Below are 26,420 nucleotides of genomic sequence, written 5' to 3'. Positions count from 1 at the left end.
TGGATCTGATTTGGAAGGTGAGGGAGACTTCCTGGGTCATAGTACAGAGATGTAGACCACACTATGCAGACCATGCCACTCCTCCACTCGCGTTCCCACCCAGTACAGGGAGCTCTTAAAGGGGTACTCCGGCCCTGCAGTATAATCTGTGTACTGCCGGGGAGGGGGTTGAAATAGAAACCGGCGGTGACTTACCTCCCCAGTTCCAGCGGCGACTCCCGGATCCCGCAACCTTTATACCTCCGTCCCGCACCTCTGCAGCTCTGCCATTCAGCGGTCGTAGCTGAGTCCCGCCTCTGCCGCTGAATGGCTGAGCTGCCTTGAGACGTCACCTCTCATGCCGCAGCTCCAACCAGGAAGCGGCCGTGGGATGGGGGTATGGGGCATCGCGATCCAGGAGCCGCCGCTGGAACCGGGAAGGTAAGTCACCGCCGGCTTCTATTTCGACCCCCTCCCCGGCCGTACACAGATTATACTGCAGGGCCAGAGTACCCCTTTAAAGGTAATCAATAAATCACTGTTAGGCTATGTTCACGTATAGTATTTTCATCAGTCTTTTGGTCAGTCATCTTTCAACCAAAACCAGGAGTGGTTTAAAAACACAGAAACTGGGCAAATCGTTTTGCCCTGTCAGTTCCACTCCTGGATTTGGTGGAAAAAAGACTGACCAAAAGACTGACAGAAATACTATGTGTGAACATAGCCTATTGGTCCCTATTTTTAATATGTTGTAGCATGGGGTACAAATTCTTTCATGTATCTTAAGGGTTATGTCTATACATCACCATTGCCTGGCAGATTGGGGATTACATTATGGTTAGAAGACTGGAAGGCACTATTGCTATGGGATAAGAGGAGTCATAGGTTTGATCCCCTTTTTTACTACTTCTGTTTAAGACAGTGAGGAAGTCTTTAGCATTGACCGTGAACGTTTAAGGATTTTTGCTGTGCAATCTCTGCCTTAAAAGTCCACCATGGCCAGAGTTGACTAAAAAGTTTTCTACAGATCCCTAGACTAAAGGCTATGTCCTAGATCACTTTCAGGCTATGTTCACACACAATAACAACGGCCATTGCTTAGCAATGGCCGATGTTATACTGGCCGAACACCGGCAGGTGTTTATATGTTCCTGTGGCCATCAGAGCTCTGACAGCCACAAGAACATTTATTTCCATACAGCCCATTTGGGGGGTGTCTGGATATCAATTACACATTGACTTCCATACACACCACAGATGAACAGATTGCATCTGTGTGTGCATGGAAGATTAATAACGGCCGCTGTTCGTGGAACAGTGAGCGTTGCTATTTTTTTTTTTGCACAGCCGCACTGAACAAAGGCAGCTGTTGGTGCAGTGGGTTCATGGAATAGGCAGCATTGCATTGATTTCTAAGCAATGCCGCCAAGGTCGAAAAGAAAACAGTGTCCGTTCTTTTAAAAAATAGCACATTGTGTGAACATAGCCTTAAAAGTCAATCCCTAAGCTGTAGGAGAGGGTGCTAACATACTATGTTATATATATGTTTATCCCAGGCAGGTTAACATTCTGTTTTTGTAGATTTACCAACCACATCTGCTGGAAGATTGTTCCAAGCATCTACTACTGTTTCAGTAAAGTAAATATTTTCTCACGTTGCTTCTAATCTTTCCCCCAGTAACCTCTCACTGTGTCCTCTTGTTCTTGAGCTCAGTTTTTTTCTTACTAAAAACCCTTCCCTCCTGAACCTTATTTAGTCAGCTGTTTAATTGTCTGTCAGAACTCTGACCGAATACAGGTAGTCTTTAGTACTGTACTGATGACCCAACTATATTCCAGCAGACTCTCCAGGTCTAATCCTTAGACTAATAGTACACTTTAGCCTACATGAGTGTCATCCGATATGATGATGTATAACCATAGGTGTTACCCATTCACAGCTGAACCCCATTAAAGGGGTTATCCAGCGCTACAAAAACATGGCCACTTTTCCCCCTCTCTTGTCTCCAGATTGGGTGGGGTTTGAAGTAAATGGAGCTTAATTGCACCCCCCACCTGACCTGGAGACAAGAGAGGGGGGAAAAGTGGCCATGGATAACCCCTTTAACTCAGATTACTAGTCATTGGTAGCTCATAATCCACACATGACATAAGTGACATGACAATAAACTGGCTCAAAAGCAACAGGAAGTGTGATCCAATTAAGTGGTGAATGTGACAACGGCAATATGTTCTACCATGATGAATTACTTCAAACAACTCCTTTAAGTAGCTTTCATAATCACCCTTCATATATTCTAATAAAAGCCAACGCTTAATTTGTGAAGTTTATTATAAATACTACAATACTTATAAATATAACACTGGCAAAACAATCAGAATGTACTACAAAGTCTCTCGTTCTTTTTTGCATGGAAATTAATCATTGAAAATTTGTAACGTATCTTGTCACTATTATTGTTTGAAATTACACCGCCATACCTTTCTTCTAGTATCCAATTTTTGACTTTTATTGCTTCCCCTTCTCACAGAGGTAACCCCTCCAGGTTGAAGGAGTCAAGATTTCAGCTCTGGTGTTTATTTTAACAAGACAGAGCAACGTGTCCAGTCAAGTAATATATATGGTTATGTTACTGATGACTATTGGTCTGCATGCTGTTCAGCCATGGGCCCTGCCATCCATTGCAACTCGACTAAGAATATGCACAGCTGTTCCAAGTGCTGAACTGTTTATCTTCCACATAGCATGATCATGCAGGACTGGCAAACCTACCCTGTTCTGTGAAGCCTCAGACGTTTCGGACGTTCACACAACAGGTTGGGCGGTTGCCACTCTCCATGGTGCTGAAATGATTCGAGCAGCATGTTGCTTTAACCAATCATGTTTTCCCATCAACAACCAAGTTGATGTTGCTGTCTCCAGGCTGCATGTAGTAAGTGGTCATTGACGCCACTGTACTTCTACAATGTGCATGCCATGCTCCGTGGGGAAATGGATATAACTTACTGAATAAACTGCAAGAAATTCAAAGCGGAAATGCAAAGGGACCATGCATCATTTTTCAGATCTGATTTTCTAGACAAAACCAAAAAATATTCCAGAAAAGAAATTGTAAAAATTGTGTCCATAGTGGATTTGTCAGATATACAGTATATATAACCTGTTTCTAGCCTTGGAAAAATAATGAATGAACCCTTCTTGCATTTCATCATGATGTCATTACTTATCTGCATATTTACTCGGTTTGCTTGTGTTTAATTGAGGTTTGCATTAACTTTCACGTGTTGGAAAATTTGCACTTTCCTTTTCATACAATGTTCTATGCAAAATAGAGTCTTCTAGGGCGAGACACCCATTATGCCTGCCAAACCGATAAATCGGTGATTGTGCCATGACATCTCAATTAAATTCACAACAGATGTTTGCTTGCTTGCTTGAAGGAAATTGCTTGGGTAATATTTACTATTTACAGGTGTAATGCATTAAGAATATCATGTCATTCAGGATCTTTGGAAAGTTGAGTTACAGTCCTTGTAGACACTATAGTGGTTGCTGTTAACTACTGTCACCCAGAATGTTACCTGTTAGCAGTATTGTATTGGGTGTTTAGGGCCTACCAGTAGAACTGACTCTTGAAGACCTTCAGGAGGCAGCAAAATGCATAGTTTGACTAAGTGGAGAGTAAAGAATGGGGCACTCACCAAAAACGTCAAGCTTGACAGTCCTTTATTGCATGCGACTCAGATCCTAGGTAAGGGAGGACAGATGGACTAGACTGTGGGGTGTACATGCCCGCAAGTCCATCTGCCCTCCCTTTCCTAGGATCTGAGACACATGCAATAAAGGACTGTCAAGCTTGAAGTTTTTGGTGAGTGCCCCATTCTTTACTCTCCACTTTGTCATATTTGCATTCTTTTTTCCATTGGGAGCACCCCATTTACAAGCGTACTGAGCTTCGTCCTACACCCTATATTCGCTTGTTCGCGGTGCTGGTAGTGCCGACTGCACTCTACAGACATTCTAAAATACCATTCTGTGAAATCTCTCAGTGCCTTTCTAGGGTCCACAATGGGTTCTCCTGTGGGCCACTCTGAGCCTCCCAATACCCATGAACGTTTGGCACAACCAAACATTCAGGTATTTCCTATGGAAAGGGATAAGCCCCTGCCAGACAGCTCTGGTGCCAGCTTATAGCTTCTATAGTAAAAATGTCAGGAGGCAAAAATCCAGAACACTAGACATGAGTGAACCTCTAGCACGCTTTGGTTCATCTGAACCCGAGTATGCAGCATTTGATTACCGTTGGATGCAGCCCTAGACAGTTTTGGAAAATTTATGTATGGCCTATGGCTGTATCCATGTTTTTCAGGCCAATGGCGCCATTCAACTTCTTCACCGAGCGTGCTCAAGGTTCACTCATCTCTACAGAACCCTTCCCTCCACTCACATCTGCTAGAGAAGAGTCGGCCAAACCTACATGTGGCTGCGGATTTGGCCGGCTTTAGCATAAGGTGTATAAGCATCTCAAAAGTCTTTTTGCTCCATATTTTTGTCTTGGTACTTTACTTTTTCAAATCTTAGTGCATCCATTATTCTCTTAGTCTCTTATTCTCTAGTTATATTTATATACCAGAACATCATACTTTTTGTCTATACTATATTTCTCACCTAAGCTGTGTATACACTTTTAGGATCTATTAAGGTACCTGGTAAGTTTTATAAATAAATTGGGCTAGGCCTTGTCCTTCACCACTAATTATTGCCTCTACTACAGTAAGTCCAGTACAGTCAGACTGTAATTTGTCTCCATGGGGAGACCACCAGGCTTGGATGGGAAGTCATATATAAGCCAGGCATTGCTCCTGGTAAAAGTATGTATAGCTGTCCTCCAAAAGGAAAATAGCTTGCTCTCTAGTGCCCCCCTCTATAGGCAATTGTTATGGGGTTCTTGCTCTCCTTACAAAGATGGTTGTCTAGGTGGGGCGCCTTATGTGCACTGGCACTAACAAAAACAATTGCTAAAGGAGTTTTCAATGAATTGATGTTATTGATATTACTAGGAGGTTGAATTTCCACTTTTCAAAAAAGGCTTTAAAGAGGTATTCCACAAAAACTTTTCATATTTTTGCCGCTGATAGTGAGACTAACAATTCCATCCATACTTGTTATTATCTATTCAGTCTCCTTCCCCCAGTTCTGAGCTGCTTTATGCTGAAAACACACAAAAAAAACCCTGTATGTAAGCTATTCTCTCAGTCTCCCCCTCCCTTCTGAGACGGCTGATATAAACAAGTCTGCAACATTGTACATCTGCAACATTGTAGCTTCTTTGTAATGCTGGGAGGGTTAATCTGAGGTCAAGTTGCCGATGAATTCACTGTGATCATTTTTCCCAGGATTACAACTGGAGATGGAGATAAAAGCTCACACACACTTTTTTATGTCTTCAGCAGAAAGCAGCATCTCAGACCTAGGGGAAGGAGACTGAATAGATAATAACACGTGGAACTGAATAGAATAACAAGGAGACTGAATAGGTAACAACAGTGGAATACCCCTTTAAGCGACAATGTCATATAAATTGACTTTTAAAATGTTGCACTGACATATCAAAAGTTTAAAATGGACGGGGTCTTGGTGCTGAGACTCTGTCCGATTGTAATTATAGCTGGAAGTAACACACAGTAGTGCCCTCCAAACCCCAAAGTGGTGCTCAGTCCATCTGCTTACAGGAGACTGGCTTCATTGTAATCTATAGAAGTGCATTTAAATGGTAGGGACACTTTAAGGTACCCAACTACAACACAACCCCCTGCATGAATAGGGATGAGTTGTAGTACTGTACTTGTCAAGTGCTGTTGAGAGAAAAAATCCAAAGTTTTTGCTACACTTGTTGCTAAAATGTTGTTCTAGTGGTCACCAGTGGGTGGGCAAAGATGCTAAAAATGTGTGTAAGAGTTGCTCATATTAAATGGTATTCCCTCTATGAGCCACAATAGAGAGGCACTGTATATGAAGAGACCCATACATGCATTACATGTTCAACCCTGTAATGCAAAATACTATTAGCAAATGTGGCTTCTCCCACCAATATTAGGCAATGGTTAGAGAAGTCAGATCTAAGTTAAAATATCCTATTGAGCATAAAGTAGAAGTGTGGCATTTCAACGCGGAATAGGAACACAAATAAGCAGAAAATTTTACGTCTGCATTGGTATATAACTTTATAAAATTGACAAATGTCATTGCAGAAGGACAAACCTTCTAGTTCCAGTTCCTCTGAGGGCAGCACGGTGGAGGTCAGACTACCAGGCATGGAGAGAGAAGATGATCTCTACGGCTTTGACTACGAGGAGGCTCTTGATCCGGAGCCATGTTTTACAGATGGTATACTCAACATTCAAATGTTGTTGAATGATATCTTTTTGAGTCAACCTCCATTTATACAAAGGCTTAAAGAAGAAGCCCGCCCATTTTTAAAATTCGGCAGGGGGGAATTTGATTACAAGTACACACTTACCTCTCTCTGGGCTATGGTGAGGTCCTGGATTGCCCTTGGGACCCCCGCGCTGTCACGTCATGACCCGGCCAGTCCATCAGCCGGGACAGGCCTTTTCCCCCCGGGTTATGACATTATCACAACAAGTAGATGTAAGTTCGTACTTGTAATCAAATTTGCCCCGCCAGCTGCAGAATTTTAAACTAACCAGCTGATTGCTTCCTATTGCGCACAGGTGCTGAGGATGAAGGTATGTCTCTTACCTTCATCCTTGGCACTGTTCCTGTGAAATTTGTAGTGTAACCCTGTGTCCGGTAAGGCCATTTGGCGCACTGGGGGGCGCAGTTACCACGCCCAGAGCACCGATCAGGCCTGCTTCCCAGCTGGCTTGCTCCACTGAGAATCATTAGTAGGGGTAGTTCGGCCGGGGAGGATCACTGCTCAGGGGTGGGGTAGTGCTCCAAATGGCCTTACCGGGCACAGGATTATATTAACAACTGCACGAGAATGGCGCCGAGGAGGGAGGTAAGAAACACCCCTTCCTCCTCAGTGCGCTGTGCGTTATTTATCTAACCTGCTGGTAGTTCCCCTTTAAAGTAAGGAAGAAGTAGAGAGAGAGTGACTTTGTGTTCAAGACAATTGGACCAAGATATAGGCCAAAGTATCCATATACAGTAGCACTCACAGAGCTTTACTAGAGTAATGCAGTCAAAATGTGGCAGCCAATCACTGCAATATGTTTCGATATACTTATGTAATCATTGAATTTTGCAACTGGGATCCATATTGTTTGTTTTCATCCTTAAACCTTTACCTTTGTCCCAATGCTTTCTTCTAATTCCCTTCAGGCTGTGTGAAGGCATTTCCATGCTGCCAAATAAATGTTGAGGAGGGAAGAGGAAAAATGTGGTGGAATCTTAGAAAAACCTGCTACCTTATTGTTGAACACAGCTGGTTTGAGTCATTTATAATCCTCATGATCCTACTTAGCAGCGGTGCCCTGGTGAGCACAATACTTCTCATTTTAGTCAGAGAGCCTAATCGTGCTTATTTCATCATAATTCTGTAGTACGGCTTCATAAACTCCAAAATGAAAAGTTTTAGGTTTATGATGCCTACAGTTTTTTTTTTTTATCTCATTTTGTGACCTTATTATGCAAATGTTTTTAAGCTGTAAGTGCTGTGTGTCAATGTCAGTCAGTGTCAGTCAGTCTGTGTCAGTAAGTGTCAGCGTCAGTCAGTGTGTGTCAGTCAGTGTCTGTGTCAATAATGTGTGTTTGTGTATGTTAGTGGTGTCTTAAGTGATCATGCATAATGGATGGATGAGGAGCCCGCTGAGTCTCTGTCACCTGAGAGCCCACAAAAACCTGGAGCAGTTCCTGGGCTGCATCCACCTTCTTCAGGCAGCAGGATTCAAATGCCAATCGTTCTGGTTTGTGCAAACCTGAACTTTCAGCAAGTTTGCTCATCTCCATCTTTCATTTTTCCTATATTTCACCTTTAAAGGGGTACTCCAGCGCTGATAAAAAAAAAAGAAAATCAATCATAGTTTTCCCACTTACCATCCCTCTGTAGTCTGTCTCCGTTTGAATTTCCTACTGTTTGCAGATCCCTGAAGCTTCATTTTTCCTTTACTTCCTGGTTTGGGCTTTCCTATGATGCACTTTGTCTCCTCTGATGTCTAACTGACTCTGTAAAACTGTTAGATGGCTTACATCTTGTTCAGCCAATCAGAGCTGAGCAAAGGGAGGCTGGCCTAACAGGGCTTAGACCCGCCTCCCTCTAGAAGATGTCATTGTCACAAAATGGCTGCCACAGAGCAGCCTGGGGTCAACAGTCATTAGGTAAGAATAAGTTTACTTCACTTCCTGGTGGGGGGATTGAGGGGGGAAAAGATAGAGAAGGAGAGCAGATAGGTGATTGAAGCATATTACAAAGTTATATAACTTTGTAATGTTTTTCAATTACTGGGAAGCTTTTTGCTGGAGTACCCCTTTAACTTTTTAGCTATTTTTTAACTCTATATAGTATTTTTTTTATATTTAGTTTATTTTTTACATTCTGTGTTTCTTAAAAAAATTTGCCATTATATGGTCTTATATACTTTATAAATTGTATTCCCAGGCGTTTGAAGACATTTACATAGAGAACCGTAGAACAATCAAAACAGTGCTGGAATACGCTGACAAGCTCTTCACTTACATCTTTATCTCAGAGATGCTTCTGAAATGGGTGGCCTATGGATTTGCAGCATATTTTACCAACGCTTGGTGCTGCCTGGATTTTGTGATAGTAGACGTAAGATCTTGGTTTTATTCTATATGTATGTGCAATTTTTTCATATTTATTTTATTTTAATAGTATATAAATGTTATCAGGATAGTATATAGTATATAATGCTGAAATAGATTCCTATGTACCTAATTCTATTATGCCCATCCTTCTAGACAAAACATTAAAGTGTCCATGTCAGAGAAAAAACATTCTATCACACCCTAATTGTTCTCTCTTTCTCAGATATCCTTGGTTAGCCTTATAGCCAACGAGCTGGGATTCTCAGACTTAGGGCCGATCAAGTCACTAAGAACATTAAGGGCTTTGAGACCTCTGAGGGCATTGTCACGTTTTGAAGGCATGAGGGTAAGTTTGCATAATAAAACAAATACATTGAATTCATTTACAAGAAATTGCTGTTACTTAATTATCTGACAGGACAAGGAGATGGTGCAGACCGCCAGTGACTACCCATATAAAACAACAAAAAAACTGCTACATATAGTGGAGAACAAATATATGTACTTAGAAAATGTGGTCAGTAGAGCCTGATTTTGGCCCCTAGAAATTTATTTTGTTGTTTCCAAACCCCATTGATCAATGGGAGACTTGAGCATTTAACCTGCTCGGCAGAGCGGAGGGTGCATGGTCTACTTTTATTGTTTCTTGTAGTAAGTAACGTATCACATTTTTTTATTTACATTTTTGTATATTTCGTCCCTTGAATTAGAATTAGTATTTAAAGGGGAAGTCCGGCGTTAGGCATTTAATTAATAGAGTCAGGGAGAAGGTGTGCTGAACAGAACAACATGCACCGGAGGACCGGAGGATCTTCCGCTGGGCCCCCCTGCTTTAGAATCTGCACTAACACTGACTGACATGTCATTTATCACTGGTTCTTCATTGGTGGGCCCCCAGGAGCATTTCCTCTGGTTGGCCACAGATACCCTAGTCGGACACCGCACCTACCTCCCCGGCTCCAGCTCAGGGGTCCACTGTCCCCCACTCCGGTTCCTGGTTCCCCGGGCGCTGACTGGCTGAGTGAGGCTGACATGTCACGACCCGGATCCTTGCTCCAGAGCGGAGCGCGCTTCATAGGAGGTGGCGGCCGGCTGTAGTGAGTAGCCGGCACCTCACCGCTAATAACAGGCTGCAGGCAATCGCACTGCAGCGTGTCATGAACTCCTTAAACGCCACGATCGCAGCGCAGCCGCGGCGTTTAAGTGTAAGTGACAAAGGGGGTCCCCTGTCACTTACCGATTGGGACCCCAGCAGTCATGCTGTATCGGGCCACTGGAGGTCTCTTACCTTCCTCCGTGCTGTCCGATCGGCGATCTGTTCACTGAGCCTGCACAGGCATCACACTAATGTATGTAAGAGTCCCCCAAAGGGACTTGAAATGTGTAAAAAAGTTAAAAACACCAATACACTACCCCAAAGCCCCTCCCCAAATAAAAGTTTAAATCACCCCCCTTTCCCATTATATAAATAAAACATATAAAAATAAATAAATAAACAAACATATAATATACCGCAGCGTGCGTAATTGTCCGATCTATTAAAATATAAAAAGCGTCATTGCGAACGGCGTACACGAAAAGAGGGAAAAAAGTGCGCGGATTACCGTTTTGATGTTACATTATATATAAAAATTTTTATAAGAAGTGATCAAAACGTCCGATCTTCACAAATATGGTATTAATAAAAACTAGAGATCATGGCGGAAAAAATGACACCCCATACAGCCCCGTAGGTGAAAAAATAAAACTGTTATAAGAGTCACAATAGGCCCATTTTATTAATAATTAATTGCCAAAAAAAAAAGGATTTCATTAAAAAATATATATAACATTAGGGAATCTGTGTAACCTGCATATGGCTGTGTTCAGACTGACCTATAGAATAATAGTATCATGTCGCCTTTACCATATAGTTCATTACGTAGACACAGGAACCCCCCAAACGTTACCATATTGCATTCTTTTTTTACGATTTCACCAATTTATATCTTCATAAATAATATATTTGGAATTCCATCATACATGTTATGGCAAAATGAAAGACGCCATTACACAGTACAACTATTCCTGTAAAAAACAAGCACTTACATGGCCCTGTAGATAGAAAACTGAAAGTGCTAGAGCTTTTAGAAGGGGAGGAGGGAAAAACCCTAAGATCAAAAATTGCACGTTCCACTGGGTCATTTTGGGCCTGGTCCTCAAAGGGTTAAATGATGGGCCACAAAGGAAAACATTCTATAGGTAAAACAAATTGCAAATGCTTGATATGAAAAATCACTATATGCACAGTTTAGTATAAAGAGTTATATTATAGAAGCAATAGTAGGAACATTCTGCTTTAATGGTAGGAACATTTCCCCATTGTAAACCTTCTGCCTTACGACAGCCGCCATGTGTGAAAATACATAAAAAAATAGTATAACCTATGGATTTTGGTATTCAAGATTTATCTTGATGATATTATTTTTCTTGATCTTTTAGGTGGTGGTAAATGCACTGGTCGGGGCTATTCCATCCATCATGAACGTACTGCTGGTCTGCCTTATATTTTGGTTGATTTTTAGCATAATGGGAGTCAACCTTTTCGCCGGAAGGTTTTATCACTGCACTAATACTTCAACAGATGAAGATTTCCTTGTCTCTGAAGTTAATAATAAATCAGAATGTCAGCAACTAGAAGAGGCAAACAAGAGTGCTATATGGCACAATGTCAAAGTGAATTTTGATAATGTTGGAGCAGGATACCTAGCTTTATTGCAAGTGGTAAGTAGCATATTGTTGCCCTTTACTTAAAGGGTTATTCCACTCAAACATAATTTTTGATATGTCGCTGCCCGTAGTGAGACTAACAATTCCTTTTATACTTGTTATTATCTATTCAGTCTCCTTCACCCAGTTCTAAGCTGCTGCTTTCTGCTAAAAACACAAAAAACTGTGTGATCTGTTCTCTCCGTCGCACATTCCTCCCTTCTCTCTTCCAAGATGACTGATGTAAACAAGTTGCTGATGAACTCACAGTGATTATTCCTCCCAGCCTCACAAAATTGCTACAGAGTTGCAGATAGGGACTTGTTTACATCAGCCGTCTTGAAAGGGAGGGGGGAAGAAGGGGGAGACAGAGAAAAAAGCTCACACACAGTTTTCTGTGTCTTCAGCAGAAAGTAGCAGATCAGAACTGGGAGTAGGAGACTGAATAGATAATAACAAGTATGGAAAGAATTGTTAGTCTCACCATGGGCAGCTTAGTAGGTTAGGAAGGATAGCACTCCAGAGGTCGGTGGTGCTCGAGCTGGAGATATCCAAGAATGTTTAGAAAACCCGTCACTCTGCAAATCGTTTTGGTCATTTATGGTAGTGCAGTATGCATCAGGTTACAGTTAGGACCTTTATTGGCCAAGCATGGCCTTCATCAGCTAAGCTTTGTGGATGAAGGCCATGCTTTGCCGAAACACATCCTTACTGTAACCTGATGCATACTGCACTACAATAAATGAGCAAAACGATTTGGTGAGTGCCGTTTTTTTCTACATTCTCACCATGGGCAGAAACATATGAAAAGTTATATTTGAGCGGAATACCCCTTTAACTAATATTACCTTTTTAGAAATTAAAGTAAATGTACCAGGAGATACATTGTTTTTTTTTTTTTAAATTAGCAGATCGGCGCCAGTGTATAGAGCTAGGTTGTAGCAAAAGAATGTTGCCGAACATGGGAACCGGGCAGCGTTTCAGAAAAAAGGACCACGCCACTGGGATTAATGCACCAGCGCTAATCTGCAATTGTAAAAAAAAAAAAAAAAAAAAGCAATGTACCTCATGGTACATTCGCTTTAAAGTGTTTAGGTTGCATAAAATAACTTTTTTTTTTCCCCAAAGGCCACTTTTAAAGGATGGACGCCTATTATGTATGCAGCTGTTGACGCCAGAGCAGTGAGTATTCATTTTTTTAAAGGTTCGTGCTTTAAATAAATGGCAACATGATTTCATCTAATTAGTTATAAGGAAGCTCGAGAATATATTGGATAAATACTTAGGGGGAAAATTTACTAGGATAATCAGTCTATAGTAAACCCTTTTGTGTCCTTTTCTACTGATACTGTATAACAGTGACAGAAATGTGATAGGCTTTTAATCTAATTTTAGAGGTTAGTAAAAAAAATATATATATATTTTTTTGTATTGAGTCTGAGCTACATCATGTATTTTACTTCAGAGCTACATTCATAGTTCTGCTCATTTTCATTGGAGACAGTCAACAAGCTTGCTGTCAGACATATACCAACCAGCTCCTATAAGGCCGTGGTATTGCCTTCATACTGTCAGTACTGTACAGTTCCTGATATAAAGAGGAAACTTTTCTGAATGCCATTGCAATGCCTCCCGATTCCTGCTGCTCTGCGGGAAATCTCAGGTTAGCCAATCCCTTTCCACAGTGACCCACCTTAGCCAGTGATTAGCTGAGTCATCAGTTCTTGGGGGACACCATATAACTGAAGCTAGAAAGCAGCCAAGGGCAGCAAGGACAGGAACTATCCAAATGGCAGCAGCGGGGGATTGGGGTAGGTAAGTATGGCTTATTTTCTATTTTTACAGTATCATAAGCTAAATAAAATGTGAGCTGCCAGAATACCCCTTTAATTGGTGTTTCTTGGTATGAATCTATGTAGGGCTGTGTGCCATATTCAGTATCACACACTATATTTTAATTGTATGTCCTTTTTTTTCACATAGAAAGATGAGCAACCCAGATATGAGGAGAATTATTACATGTATTTATACTTTGTAGTCTTCATAATATTCGGGTCTTTCTTCACCCTGAATCTCTTCATCGGTGTTATTATAGATAACTTCAATCAGCAGAAAAAGAAGATAAGTATTTCTTGTTATAGTGTGGTAAAGTATTTATCATAGTCCATAGACAATTGAAGGCATGCTATTGTTTTTGCGTTTTTGAGTTGTTCTGATTGGCAATTATCTATCAATGCTGTGTATAGGCAGTTAACTGTCAATCAGCAGCTGGAGGGCAGGCGGGGGGGGGGGGCAGAGAATCCTATTCTTCTGCATATTAGGAGAACGACTGAACAAAATGATGTAAGTAATATACCAATCTGTTCAGCATTTCTGTCACTAGTTTATGCTGCCCTCATTTAAGGCAGCATAAACCTAGTGACAGATTCCTTTTAACTACCCCGATATACAACTGAAAAGCAGAAACCAGCAGCTTCAGCAAAGAATGCAGGCTTGCGTAAATAGGAAAAGACAATTACCTTTCACAACTACTTCAGGAACCAACAAGGGAGGGGGGGGGACCTTCTAGATCTAATTTTAACCACTAGAAGAATAAATTGTGTAAAAAACAAATAAAGAAGTAAAAATTGCAACAGAAACAAGGATTGCCATAGAAAGTGAAAAGAATCCCAAAATGTTTTCCACTTATTAGAGACCTTTAGAAAAGTGGGAGAACTACATTTACATTTCGATTTATATTGATTTATTATTTTACTTAGGAGGACAAGATATCTTTATGACAGAGGAGCAGAAGAAATACTACAATGCAATGAAGAAACTTGGATCCAAGAAACCCCAAAAGCCAATCCCACGACCTAAGGTTAGATGTCAAATTTCAGTGAAACTACTTTAGAATAAATGGGCTACTACACCCTGCTAGAATGTCACAGATGCTTTTTGATGCCAACCGTAAATATTTACTAATGTCACCAAGAGGAATGACCCTTTAATAGTTACAGTCTTGATTAAAGGGTCACATCTTGTTGGTTTTTATCAGTGTAGGTGGGCAACATGCCAAAAAACTATGGAACACTTTCCAGAATTAACCTGGATGGTTCCAGCTGAATGCATGTAGCATACACACCAACAACATTTGAGCTTCAATAGAGTGTACCTCTTTAAGACTGAGGCCATAGTTAACAGGGTAACATCTCCCTATTTCTAAAGATACTTGCCTTCTGCAAGTATCTTTACTTGCAGAGGGCAGACTTCTACAGACCATTGGTCTGTAGCAGTGAATCACTGGTGTGGTTACCTATAGACACCTTTTCTGGCCATCATTCAATCATACCATGTATTCTCTCATAGTCTGAGTCTCTTGGCTGTGGGGCAACTGGTTCTTATACAAAAAAAATATGTTGCAGCTTAACTGATACTCTGGGGAAGACACACCACTGGCTTCTCTGTGATTGTCTATTAGACTTCCCAGTCTCTGCAGATATGTCTTTTTTTCCAAGTGACCCCTCTGAGGACCCTTTTCATTCACCCTCTACTCAATGGTCTAACATGGGCTCCATTTCTTCTTAATGGGGACCTGTCATGATGCAGCTATTTCCCATGCAGTTGCTGCTGATGCCAAAAGATTGTGGCACTGTGGTTATAGCTCACATCGCATTAAGTTGCATCAATGAGCCTTATTACTTAAAACAGGGCTCGGGCTTGGAACTTAGCCGGTGTGAGGCACATACATGGTAACCTGATCTTCAGCTGCCTGGAAGGTCCCTGTGGAAATCCTGGGTTCATTATGACAAGCTGGCGGGAAAATAAAGAAGGGATAAACAAGGCTGGGTAAATAAAGAATAAAATCTTACAGTTGACCAATAAAAATGATGTGTTTGAATAAAGCACATTCAAAAGAAATTCTGGTAAACTACATTGGGCACGCTACTTGGCCATGTGGGTGTTAAAAACCTTTTCCAGGAAAAATGGACTGATCAGTTTGGTGCCAACATTTGCCACCCACACCGATAAGTTGCTCAGTGCCTGTACTACACAGTGAATGGGACTGGAAGCAGTTGTCTCAAATCACTGTATAGTAGGTGGACCCAGTTCCTTCCATTCTCTTCAATGGGAGCTTAGCTGCAGCTACAAGTCACCACCACTACAAAATGAACAGAGACAACCGCTTCCAGCCCCATTCACTATGTAGTGTGGGCGCAGAACAACTAGTCAGTGGGAGTGTTGGCATCAGTGTCTGATAAGCTGTCTACTTTGCTTGAAAAACCCCTTTAACTACATATTTAGGGGCGGGCATCTGAATGACCCTTTGTCTGGTCTTAAACAGTCATTCTTTAGGTCTACTATGTTGATTACTAATAAATATATTTATAGTGATAACCAATATCTTGTCTCCACAGAATGTTTTACAGGCATTTGCTTTTGACATAGTCACAAACCAAATATTTGATATCATCGTCATGTGTCTCATATTCCTTAACATGGTGACAATGATGATCGAAACTGATGACCAGAGTAAAGAAAAAGAGGAAAACTTGTACTGGATCAATATGGTCTTCATTGTAATCTTTACTGGTGAATTCCTTCTCAAACTCTTCTCCTTGCGCCATTATTATTTTACCAATGGATGGAATATATTTGACTTGGTTGTGGTCATACTCTCCATTGTAGGTAAGACCGTGGTTTGGGTCGATTGACCAAATTTAGTACATTTGCAATACATATTGGGGGAGATTTATCAAATATGGTGTAAAGTGAAACTGGATCAGTTGTCCCTAGCAACCAACCAGATTCCACTTTTCATTCCTCACAGACTCTTTGGAAAATATAAGGTGGAATCTGATTGGTTGCTAGGGGCAACTGAGCCAGTTTCACTTTACACCATGTTTGATAAATCTTCCCAAATATGTAATTTTTTTTTCCATATAAATGATCAACATTTCTTCATAGGGAATAGTGATGAGGGAATCAATTTGGAACTAATTAAAGCGAATGTACCAGGAGGTATATCGCTTTCAGATTTTTACATCAATAGGCTGGCGCCGGCGTGAGGATGCTGGTGCATCTGTCCCTTTTTTGAACCAAGTCTATTCCCGGGCACCGGCCCAGCCTGAAGCACTGGAGTTGGGCCCACCCGCCCCCACGGTGATGAAACCCCTCCCTTCTGTGACGCGGCTCCATTGATTCTAGAGGAGCCACGTTACAGAGGGGAGGGGGTTTCGTCTGCCTGGGGGTTGACAGGGCCCCCTCCAGTGCTTCAGGCCTGGGGAAAAAACTGTGCCGTGCATGGGAACCGGGTCGCAGTTCAAAAGTAGGATTACGGCAGTGGCATCCCCACAGTGGCACCATTGTATTAATTTGAAAATCTTACAGCAATGTACCTGTTGGTACATTCACTTTAAATTTGTTCAGATTTTTACAAGAAAAAGTTTTTTGTTCCTTCCCCCAAATCAATACAAGAGCATTGTGTCCTGTCAAAGATAGGAGTCCCTCCCTGCTCCAGTACTAAGCGATAAGGCATAAAGTGTCTACAGCTCTTGGCCTAGCTAAGGTATCGGGCAAGTGCCTCCATGCTTAGTACATACAGGACCAGGGATGTCTGTCTTTTAACAAGAGCCCCTGCTCCTGTATACATCCAAATCAAATTGTATGATTTGCAATGAGCTTTACAGTGTGCATCCATAAAATGTAACATATTGTATGCTTTACTGTTCCATACAGGTATGTGTCTGGCAAACATCATAGAAAGATATTTTGTTTCACCAACATTATTCCGAGTCATAAGACTTGCAAGGATTGGAAGAATTTTGCGTCTTATTAAAGGAGCAAAGGGAATCCGTACTCTGCTTTTCGCTCTGATGATGTCACTTCCTGCTTTATTCAATATTGGTCTTCTGCTCTTTCTAGTCATGTTCATTTACGCCATCTTTGGAATGTCCAATTTTGCCTTTGTGAAGAATGGTGGTGGCATCGATGACATCTTTAACTTTAGGACATTTGGCAACAGTATGCTTTGCTTGTTCATGATCACAACATCAGCAGGTTGGGATCTACTGTTGGGTCCAAATCTTAAGACTGGAAAACCCGACTGTGACCCTGATTTTTCACACCCCGGAAGTACTGTTAAAGGTGATTGTGGTAACTCATCAGTTGCCATTTTATTTTTTGTCAGCTACATTATCATCTCATTCCTCATTGTGGTAAATATGTACATTGCTGTCATTCTCGAAAATTTTAGTGTCGCCACTGAAGAAAGTGCTGAACCCTTAGGAGAAGATGACTTTGACAGGTTCTATGAGGTCTGGGAAAAGTTTGACCCAAAGGCTACACAGTTTATTGAATACAATAAACTTTTTGATTTTGCAGATGCACTGGACCCACCTCTACAAATACCAAAACCAAACCAAATTCAGCTCATTGCGATGGATCTGCCCATGGTAAATGGAGACAGAATACACTGCCTTGACATCCTGTTTGCTTTCACAAACCGTGTTTTGGGTGGGGAGGAGTTTATGGACTCTCTACGTCTAACAATGGAGGATCGGTTTATGGCCTCAAACCCATCTAAGACTCCTTATGAGCCTATAACAACTACCTTAAGACGTAAACAAGAAGAGGTATCAGCTGTCCTCATCCAACGTTGCTACAGGCGTTACCGCTCTAGAAAAGCCGCATGTGGTTCGACGGTGCCCAAAAAGAATAAGAACAAACGTTCTAGTATGAAGGCTAAAAGTGAGCAAAGTTCTTTAAAATATGCTGAAAATTCGAACACCCTTGATTCAGACATGTCCAGCTCAACTATGTCACCCCCTTCCTACGACAGTATCGAAAAGACAAATGAAAAAGACAACGCTGAAAAGGAAGAAGATGGTAAAGGGAGAAAAAGTCATGCAAAATAAATTCACGTCGAATGTGTGATGCACCATTTATAAAGGTCATAGACTAAAAAGGTCCACAGGTGTTTGCTTGGAGATCTATGCCAAATTGTCTATTATATGTATGATGTAAGTTTAGTGCCTATAATACTATATGGAAATGAAGCTTTCTCTGGAATCTACAAAAGATCTATAAGAAAAACTTTTGGAGGCTCATTTTTGTATTCAGTTTATGAACTTTTTGATGCAAATTATCCACTTACTCTAAGGGTCTTTGGGCTTAGGTGTCTATATACTCTGCTGGACAATCACAGTGACTTCTGCTGCTCTTCTTACAATGTCATGTGACCAGTACTCACTAGATCATTGGATGCATTTATCAGATGTAAAAAAAAATGATGGGTTCAACTTGTGAAAATGGATACTTACTATCCAACACCAACACTATCCATCGAAGCTACCGAATCTATTTTTTACCGGTTGATGTCCAATGTTCAACTATGTTAATGTGCCTCCGACGTCACAAATGGTTTTCGGTCCTTCAGCTTGAACACGTTCTACACATTTCTGTAAAGTGCTCTTCTGTACAAAGGAACAAAAAGTAAAAAAAAAAATCACTGAACACGCTTATAATATATATATAACAGGGAATTAGAATTTTTGAACAGCCGCAGTAACATTTTCTAAAAGTCAACTCTCTTCACTCAAATTTTCTACTTCTTAGATTATGTTAATCAAAAATTAGTTGCTCACTGGAGGTCTTGCTAGGTTTTTGCTCCTTTACCAATGGTGAATACAACTCGGAAGTCAACTCTAGTCTATGGGTTTAGCTTATTCTATAGCTTTCATGGAGAAACTACTTACTGTATGGTGGATGAACATGAAGACCCACATTTTCTATGACTGCAGTGGAGAAAGTAGTAGGTGTAGTTTGCACTTGACTCCTGAAACTTGACTTTCAAATAGGCAAAAAAATCAAACCAGTCATTTGAGCTGTTTTGGGAAGATGGATATGCAAAGCAGCCACATTTAGAGGCACCGGAGAGCTGCTTTGCATATGCTTCTTCCCAGAATTCTCAGTGCAGTATAAATGACTCATAAATCTCCTCACACCTTTATGGTGCTCTCCCAAAGGAGAACCATTACCTACCCTTTTTAAGTGAATTTATTTAAAGGGTACCTGTCGTTAAGTTTACTCATTCACGCCAACTGCACGCTGATCCGGTGAGTGAACCCAATGACAGGTACCCTTTAACAAATATGGTCTAATCATTGTCTCCTTGGAGCCCACAAACACAAATCTGAGGTCTTTTCATAGTCCTTTTATGGCGTGGTGATGGTGTTTTGGCCACTGTCCACATTGTGTTCAGGCTATTTATTTGGCATATGAAGAGTGCCCCCAAATGTCCCAGAGTTATACATGTACAAAGTGACTATTATAGATGAGCCAATCGCGAGCATGCTTAGCACTGTGCACCATTAAATTACCAATGATACAAGTTGAAAGCAGCCCTACGGCAACCTGAAAAATATGGACACAGCCATAGGCCATAGGATGTATCCGTGTTTTCCAGGACTCCCTAGCACTGCATCCAACTACTTCAGCCACCCGAGCGTGCTCAAGATTGGGTTATTTCTAGTGGCTATCGTAAAACCAAGTACATCATAGTATATTTTCTTCTTTACTGTTGTAAGTTTAGTTAACTACAGTTTCTCCCCTCCTTGGTTGAAATCGATGGACATTTATACAACCATACTGTGTAACTGTGTCATTTTCAGGTATGCCACTACTGTATACCAGCCACATATGCCAAAGGACACTCTTGAGCATGGGCCTCCAAACTGCGGCCCTCTAGCTGTTGCAAAACTACAACTCCCATCATGCCTGGACAGCTAAAGCTTTGGATTTAGCTGTCCAGGCGTGATGGGAAATGTAGTTTTGCAACAGCTGGAGGGCTGCAGTTTGGAGACCCATGCTCTTGAGTATAGCCAACTGAATGCTTTGTGAGCAGACGCTAAGATTGGGTTCACACTTAGTATTTTTATTCAAAATCAGCAGGGGAAACTGACACAATAAAAACTATAATGGAATTTTTTTCTACCTTTTTGTGTCTTTTAGACCGGTTCCTGGTTTTGGCTAAAAATGCTGATCAAAGTACTACATGTGAACCGAGCCGTAGACTCTTCAGAATGTGAACATTTCTTATGTTTGATATATTTCTTTCCTTTAGAAAGATGCTCTTTAAAGATTCTTACTTGGCAATAAGATTATATTATAGGGCATTCATGTTTTAGAAAACCTTTTATTATTATTATTATTATTATTATTATTATTATATTTATTCAATAATTTATTTATGTACTTTATTTTTGTACCTTTTTTTTAAGTCTATTCATTTTCAGCTGTCACCTATTACGGGTCTGGGCCTGTGTGAAACTTAGTACAATAAGGACAGTGGTGTTATCATTTTGTAAATAGAAGTTAGACAATGTTGGCATCTGCTTGGCATTTACAGCATTACGCCACTGCTTTCCTCTGTTTTGCCAATTCAGTGTAACTTAAAGGGGTTGTATGAGATAAATATCCATTTATTCTAAGAAACCTAAGAAACCGTGCCACTTTTTTTTCCCCTGGGCTTTGTCTAGTATTGCAGGTCAGCCATATTTAAAAGGGTATTTCCATCTTGACTAATTATGTTCTATCCAGAGTATCCATGGAATAGAGCATAACTAAGAGATTACAGGAGGTCTGACCACTGGGACCCCCATAATTCCCACTGGATGGAGTGGTGAGCCACTTATCAATGGCGCCTCTCCATTCTTCTCTAAGGAGGTGCTGCAGATAGACAAATGCAGCTTTTGGAGAATGAATGGGGTTGCAGTGTGCATGCGTAGCCCACCATTCTGGTTTGGGCTTTTTGTTGTCAAGATCACCAGGGACCCCAGTGCTCAGACCCCCTGTGAACTCTTAGTTACTGTGTATAAGGTATAACTCATCAACATGGGGATAACCCTTTAAACGTAAAAAACAAAGCTACTTTCTTGCAAAAACAGCAACACCCCTGTCCTCAGGTTGTGTGTAGTATTAAAATTTAGCTTTATTTACTTCAATGGAACTGAGCTGCAAAACCCACACCCACACTGAGGACAAGGGTGGCGCTGTTTGTGGAAGGAAGCAGCCATGTTTTCCTAAGCTTGGATAACCTCTTTAATAGCAATATGCCCTAATAAGGGGGAAGAGCCCCTAATGGAGATTGGCGACGTTTTTCGAGGGAAATAAAATTCTTTCTTATTAGTCACATATTACCCCTTTATTAAGACACAGCCTATTAAAAGTTCCTATTTATATTTGCCTTCACGTCTCTGTGTATAATACTAATATAGTAGAAAGCCATATTTGAAATCTGTTATTAGAACCTTAGATCACACGAGGATGTAACCTGCAGGTAATACACATTTTTGTAATCTTTAACTTGATCCTACATGATGCATAGCCAAATATAAAGGAAATGTATTCCAACATACTCTTTATAAAATAGTATAAATAAAATAAATATATATAAATATATATCTTGCATTTTGTATATAAATTTTAAAAAAGTATTAGTTGAGGGCTCTGTGTGTGGAAAGCCATGGCGATTTCACTAATGGATCTGAATTATATTGCAGGTTGAAAATAAAAGCACTCTATGTGGTTATCCGGTGCACGTGTATGTGTGTTTTCTCATTATACAGAAGTAGTCTTTGCGACTAAACTGTAACAATCATTCACTGAAAAGTCTGAGAAAATGATAAGGTAGTCCTCAGTCCTTTCCTTCAAAGAGTAAATCATAGAAAACAGCCTAATAAAAAAGAGCAGAAAATATAATTATACTGCCGTTTCTGTAAGGTTTTTGGACATGTTTCGAAGGAAAATTCCCTTTTTCATCAGGTTAAACTGATGGATCTGAGGAAGAAAGGTGTTTCCCTTCAAAACATAGTAGTAATAGTAGGCTCTCTAGCATAACCCCCTTTAAAACATCTAAATTAGTATAGCATAGATGATTAAGGTTAATATTGTAATTCATATAAGAGTCAAAGTAGTATATAGAAGTAAACACTTTTTATATTCATAAAATCAAAGTAGAAATGAAATAAGGACACAATTAAAATATATAACTGTAGCAAAATTCAGAAGGACATATGTATCCATAGGTATATATATATCGATGTGTGTCCCTATATTATGGTTCATAAATTGATCATATGGATATATAAAAAAAATATGGAAGAATTCCTGGCATAAAAATATCATATCATAAAAAATATATATATGTGGCTTGAAACATATCCTTGTGTTGTATATTTCATGAAACCAGTAGAATTATGTCCATATGTGACTTTGCAGGGCTTTTGCAGGTTGCAATGTTTGTAATCACTGTGCTTGTATTGAGTAAATAGTCATTTCTCTATTTGTCAGTTTGGGATGTCAATTAGTAGTAACTATTCCCGTATTTTGCAAAGGTGATACACTTAAGATAATAGAGAAAAGTGGTGGCAGTACACCTCTCACCAGTCCGAAGATTCTGTATTTGTAGTCTCTGTGGTCGCAGGTTACGGGGAGTGTATAAATAGATGTAAAGCTTCCCCTGCCCGAGAGTGTTGTAAAACTCAGAGAGATGTGCTTGATGTCTAATTCTCTCCCCCAATGTGGCTGGGCGTTCACCCTTGACGGGGCGCTACTCCCTAGGTTGCTGCCGGTATGGGAGTGCTTCAAAGGGGTCCAGTGTGCAATAAACAGAATAGATGATACGGACTGGTGGTGATGGTTTGAGCACAGTGCGTCTTTCTACTGTATTTGATAGATATTGCAACTCTTAGACGCATTTAAGAACGATGCTTCGTTCTTTCCTCGGTAAGGAGTTGCAATATCTGTCAAATACAGTAGAAAGACGCACTGTACAGTGCAGTGCAGTAGTAGTACAGGCAGTGCACCACCATCTCCCATACATTACAGTGCTTGGATGGGGGGGACGCTATACAGTAAAGGATGGGTGAGGAGTTGGTGACTACTGTACTATAATTGCTGGTTCTGATGAACATTTCTTATGTTTAATGTCCTGTACAGTATAGTGCTGTTCTGTACTGTACTGTAGTGATTATACTGAGCACTTATCAGTGTAATAAATGAGGATTGTAGGTAATTATTGGTGGCTGCTGGAACCAATTAATCACATTTACATTATTTCCTATGGGAAGACACTGCTCGGTTTTCAAACTGCTTGGTTCACAAACTGCCTTCCGGAACCAATTAAGTTCGAGAACCAAGGTACCACTGTATATCCAGCTACTACATTCATATTTTTTTTTATAAAGACACATGTTGTACCTGGTAGTGGCAATGAATCCGCTGGGTCACTTTCAGGGTTAGGTTTGACACAGGGCTAGGTCAGGGAATGGAGTCTAAGGGAGCATATCAATCTTTACCCTTAAAGGAAAAGTTCAACTATTTAAAATAGTTTTCATCCCGCAGGGGGGGGAACATACCAAACAATCCCAACTCACCTCTCCCCACACCTCTCCAGCACTGGATTGCCACTCCGGGACTGCCGCCAGGCTCCGGGATCTCCTCCATAGCCAGTTGATGGAATGACCACTCAGCCAGTCAGTGACTGGGGCAGGACGCTGCTGCAGTCACTGATTGGCTGAGTGTGCAATCTATCAGCCGGGGATGGGCATTTCCGTGATGTTGTGACATCATCAGAACTGGGGGGAAAATGCCTTCTGACAGGGATCCCGGAGCCTTTAAAGCAACGCTCCGCGGGCACAGGGAGAGGTAAGTGATGATTGTTTATTGGACGGCTAAACATCCCCAAGGTGCATATTGTTTATAATGTTCCCCCTGCCCCTGACGGCTGTGAAATTTGTCAAATCACCAGACTTCTTTAACTTCCTCAAAGGGTGTGGACTAGAGATGAGCGAACCTGGAGCATGCTCGAGTCCATCCGAACCCGAACTTTCGGCATTTGATTAGCAGTGGCTGCTGAAGTTGGATAAAGCCCTAAGGCTATGTGGAAAACATGGATATAGTCATTGGCTGTATCCATGTTTTCCAGACAACCTTAGAGCTTTATCTAAGTTCAGCAGTCACCGTTAATCAAATGCCGAAAGTTTGGGTTCGGATGGACTTGAACCCGAACCCAGTTCACTCATCCCTAGTGAGAACTTACAAGGAATCCCCAAGTCACTAACCCTGATGTAGTCCCTAGAAGCAACATCTGAAGTACAGTATAAAGTATCTAGGCATGGTACCTTAGAAGTAGACAGAAGGCATAGATGTACAGACAGAGGACTTGGCACCTGGAGTTTAGTCATTGAGGGCAAATAGAGTTCAGTCATCAAGGGGAACAAGAAAAAGACCATGGTAGGTAGCAAGTAGACTATTCAGGAAACAAAAGGGGTTAGAACCTTAAAGATACTCCACAAAAAAGAGCTTTGCAGTTCACAGAATAAAGAAATGTATTGCTCAGGCATGGTGCAGGGTTAAGAGCAAGATTGAGATACGTATTAGTAATATGGCACCCATAGATATGTGTGCTGATACATTGGAATCCTTGATAGAATGAATAACTTGGGGAATATTCCAACTATTAAAGGGGTTATAAAACATGACCACTTTCTTCCAGAGACAGCACCACTCTTGCCTCCGGTTTGGGTGCAGGTTTTGCAACCAAGTGAATGGAGCTTAATTGCAAATCACACCTGAGACAAGAGTGGTGCTGTCTCTGGAAGAAAGTAGACATGTTTTTTCTAATGCTGGATAACCCATTTCCTCTTTCCCAGGATAGGGAATAAGTGTATGATTGTGTGGGGTTTGTGGTTTGGCTGGTACCTCCCCTCTGTTCTCCACAACAGAGGTCCTGAAGAAGTTGCATGGATGCAGTCCAGACTCCTTAGGGCTACATCCAACTTCTTCAGCCACCGGTATTCAAATACCTAATGAGCGGACTTGAGCATGCTCAAATTGCGCTCATCTCCAATTAGAATATACCTTCAATGGAACTGAAAGCCCAATCCAAGCAAAGCAGTCTCAGATCATTATTTGTTCTCCACCAAATGCTACCAGTGCTGTCAGTGCCGGATTTACATTTTAGGTTCCTATAAGGCTATACTGTCTGACCATCAAGTAGATCATACCTTAAAGGGGAGTTATTCACCCTTACAAATTTATAGCCTATCCTTCGATATCAGATGAGGGGCATCACCCTAATTATTTGAGGGGGTGATGACGATTGGGCCAGAGCTGAAGTCTCTTCTACTTGTCCTTCCATACTATGCTGCTATACTGTTAGTAGTGGTGGTATAACAAAGTTGCCCAAGTGAACAGTACCTTGCATCACTAATACAGCAATTGTAGGTATACGCACAAGCAAACTGATCTGTTGGGGGTGCAGGGTGCTAGGTGATAGGCCATCAGTTTAGTAAGGCTAAATAACACCTTTAAGGCTCTCCTTAGTGGTTCATTGTTTTTATCTACTGTATATATTTTCCTATTAGCAGACATCCTTCCTCAATGGCTCCAATTAGGCCTATTAATGGGGGAGATTTATCAAACATGGTGTAAAGTGAAACTGGCTCAGTTGCCCCTAGCAACCAATCAGATTCCACCTTTCATTTTCCAAAGAGTCTGTGAGGAATGAAAAGTGGAATCTGATTGGTTGCTAGGGGCAACTGAGCCAGTTTCACTTTACACCATGTTTGATCAATCTCCCTCATTGTGTCTATAAAGGAGTCCAGCCTCGGTTGTCACTGCAGTTGGACAGGGACTGTTCTCCGGTTATCCTTCCGCTCATGCTATAGGCCTGGGCTGTACTGTGACCTTTTGTAGCATCACTTCCTATTGAGTGACAGCTGCCGTCCACAAGACGCATGCAGCTTAGTGTATTTCTCTAGACTGTAGCCATAGTTCAATAGTTAAATTCAATTAGTAGCCCCTTAAAATGTCACAGTGTAGCCCTGGCCTTATACCCATCATATGATGAAAGGTT

At 41.0% G+C, this 26,420-nt stretch overlaps 1 protein-coding gene and 1 long non-coding RNA gene across 3 annotated transcripts in view; one reads left to right on the top strand and one right to left on the bottom strand.

The window, feature by feature from the left end:
- LOC138800823 (sodium channel protein type 2 subunit alpha-like) overlaps positions 1 to 20,224 on the top strand; it is a 153,672-nt gene extending 133,448 nt beyond the window's left edge. For both annotated transcript variants that reach the window (XM_069982876.1, XM_069982874.1), the window contains 10 exons: positions 6,232 to 6,367; positions 7,328 to 7,482; positions 8,604 to 8,777; positions 8,997 to 9,119; positions 11,255 to 11,536; positions 12,650 to 12,703; positions 13,505 to 13,642; positions 14,277 to 14,381; positions 15,919 to 16,189; positions 17,240 to 20,224. In XM_069982876.1, coding sequence (XP_069838977.1) covers positions 6,232 to 6,367; positions 7,328 to 7,482; positions 8,604 to 8,777; positions 8,997 to 9,119; positions 11,255 to 11,536; positions 12,650 to 12,703; positions 13,505 to 13,642; positions 14,277 to 14,381; positions 15,919 to 16,189; positions 17,240 to 18,417 — 2,616 coding nt within the window. In that variant the 3' untranslated portion in view covers positions 18,418 to 20,224. The remainder of the gene's footprint in view (positions 1 to 6,231; positions 6,368 to 7,327; positions 7,483 to 8,603; positions 8,778 to 8,996; positions 9,120 to 11,254; positions 11,537 to 12,649; positions 12,704 to 13,504; positions 13,643 to 14,276; positions 14,382 to 15,918; positions 16,190 to 17,239) is intronic.
- LOC138800824 (uncharacterized) lies at positions 14,307 to 25,943 on the bottom strand. The gene is made up of 3 exons (XR_011364530.1): positions 25,763 to 25,943; positions 18,823 to 18,975; positions 14,307 to 15,313 (listed from the first exon to the last, which is right to left on the bottom strand). It is a non-coding gene; the product is annotated as an uncharacterized lncRNA (long non-coding RNA).
- Positions 25,944 to 26,420: the final 477 nt, after the last annotated feature.

The sequence above is a fragment of the Dendropsophus ebraccatus genome, chromosome 9, assembly GCF_027789765.1.
Source record: "Dendropsophus ebraccatus isolate aDenEbr1 chromosome 9, aDenEbr1.pat, whole genome shotgun sequence".
NCBI classification, from domain to species: Eukaryota; Metazoa; Chordata; class Amphibia; order Anura; family Hylidae; genus Dendropsophus; species Dendropsophus ebraccatus.
This window is presented reverse-complemented; position numbering and strand designations above follow the sequence as displayed.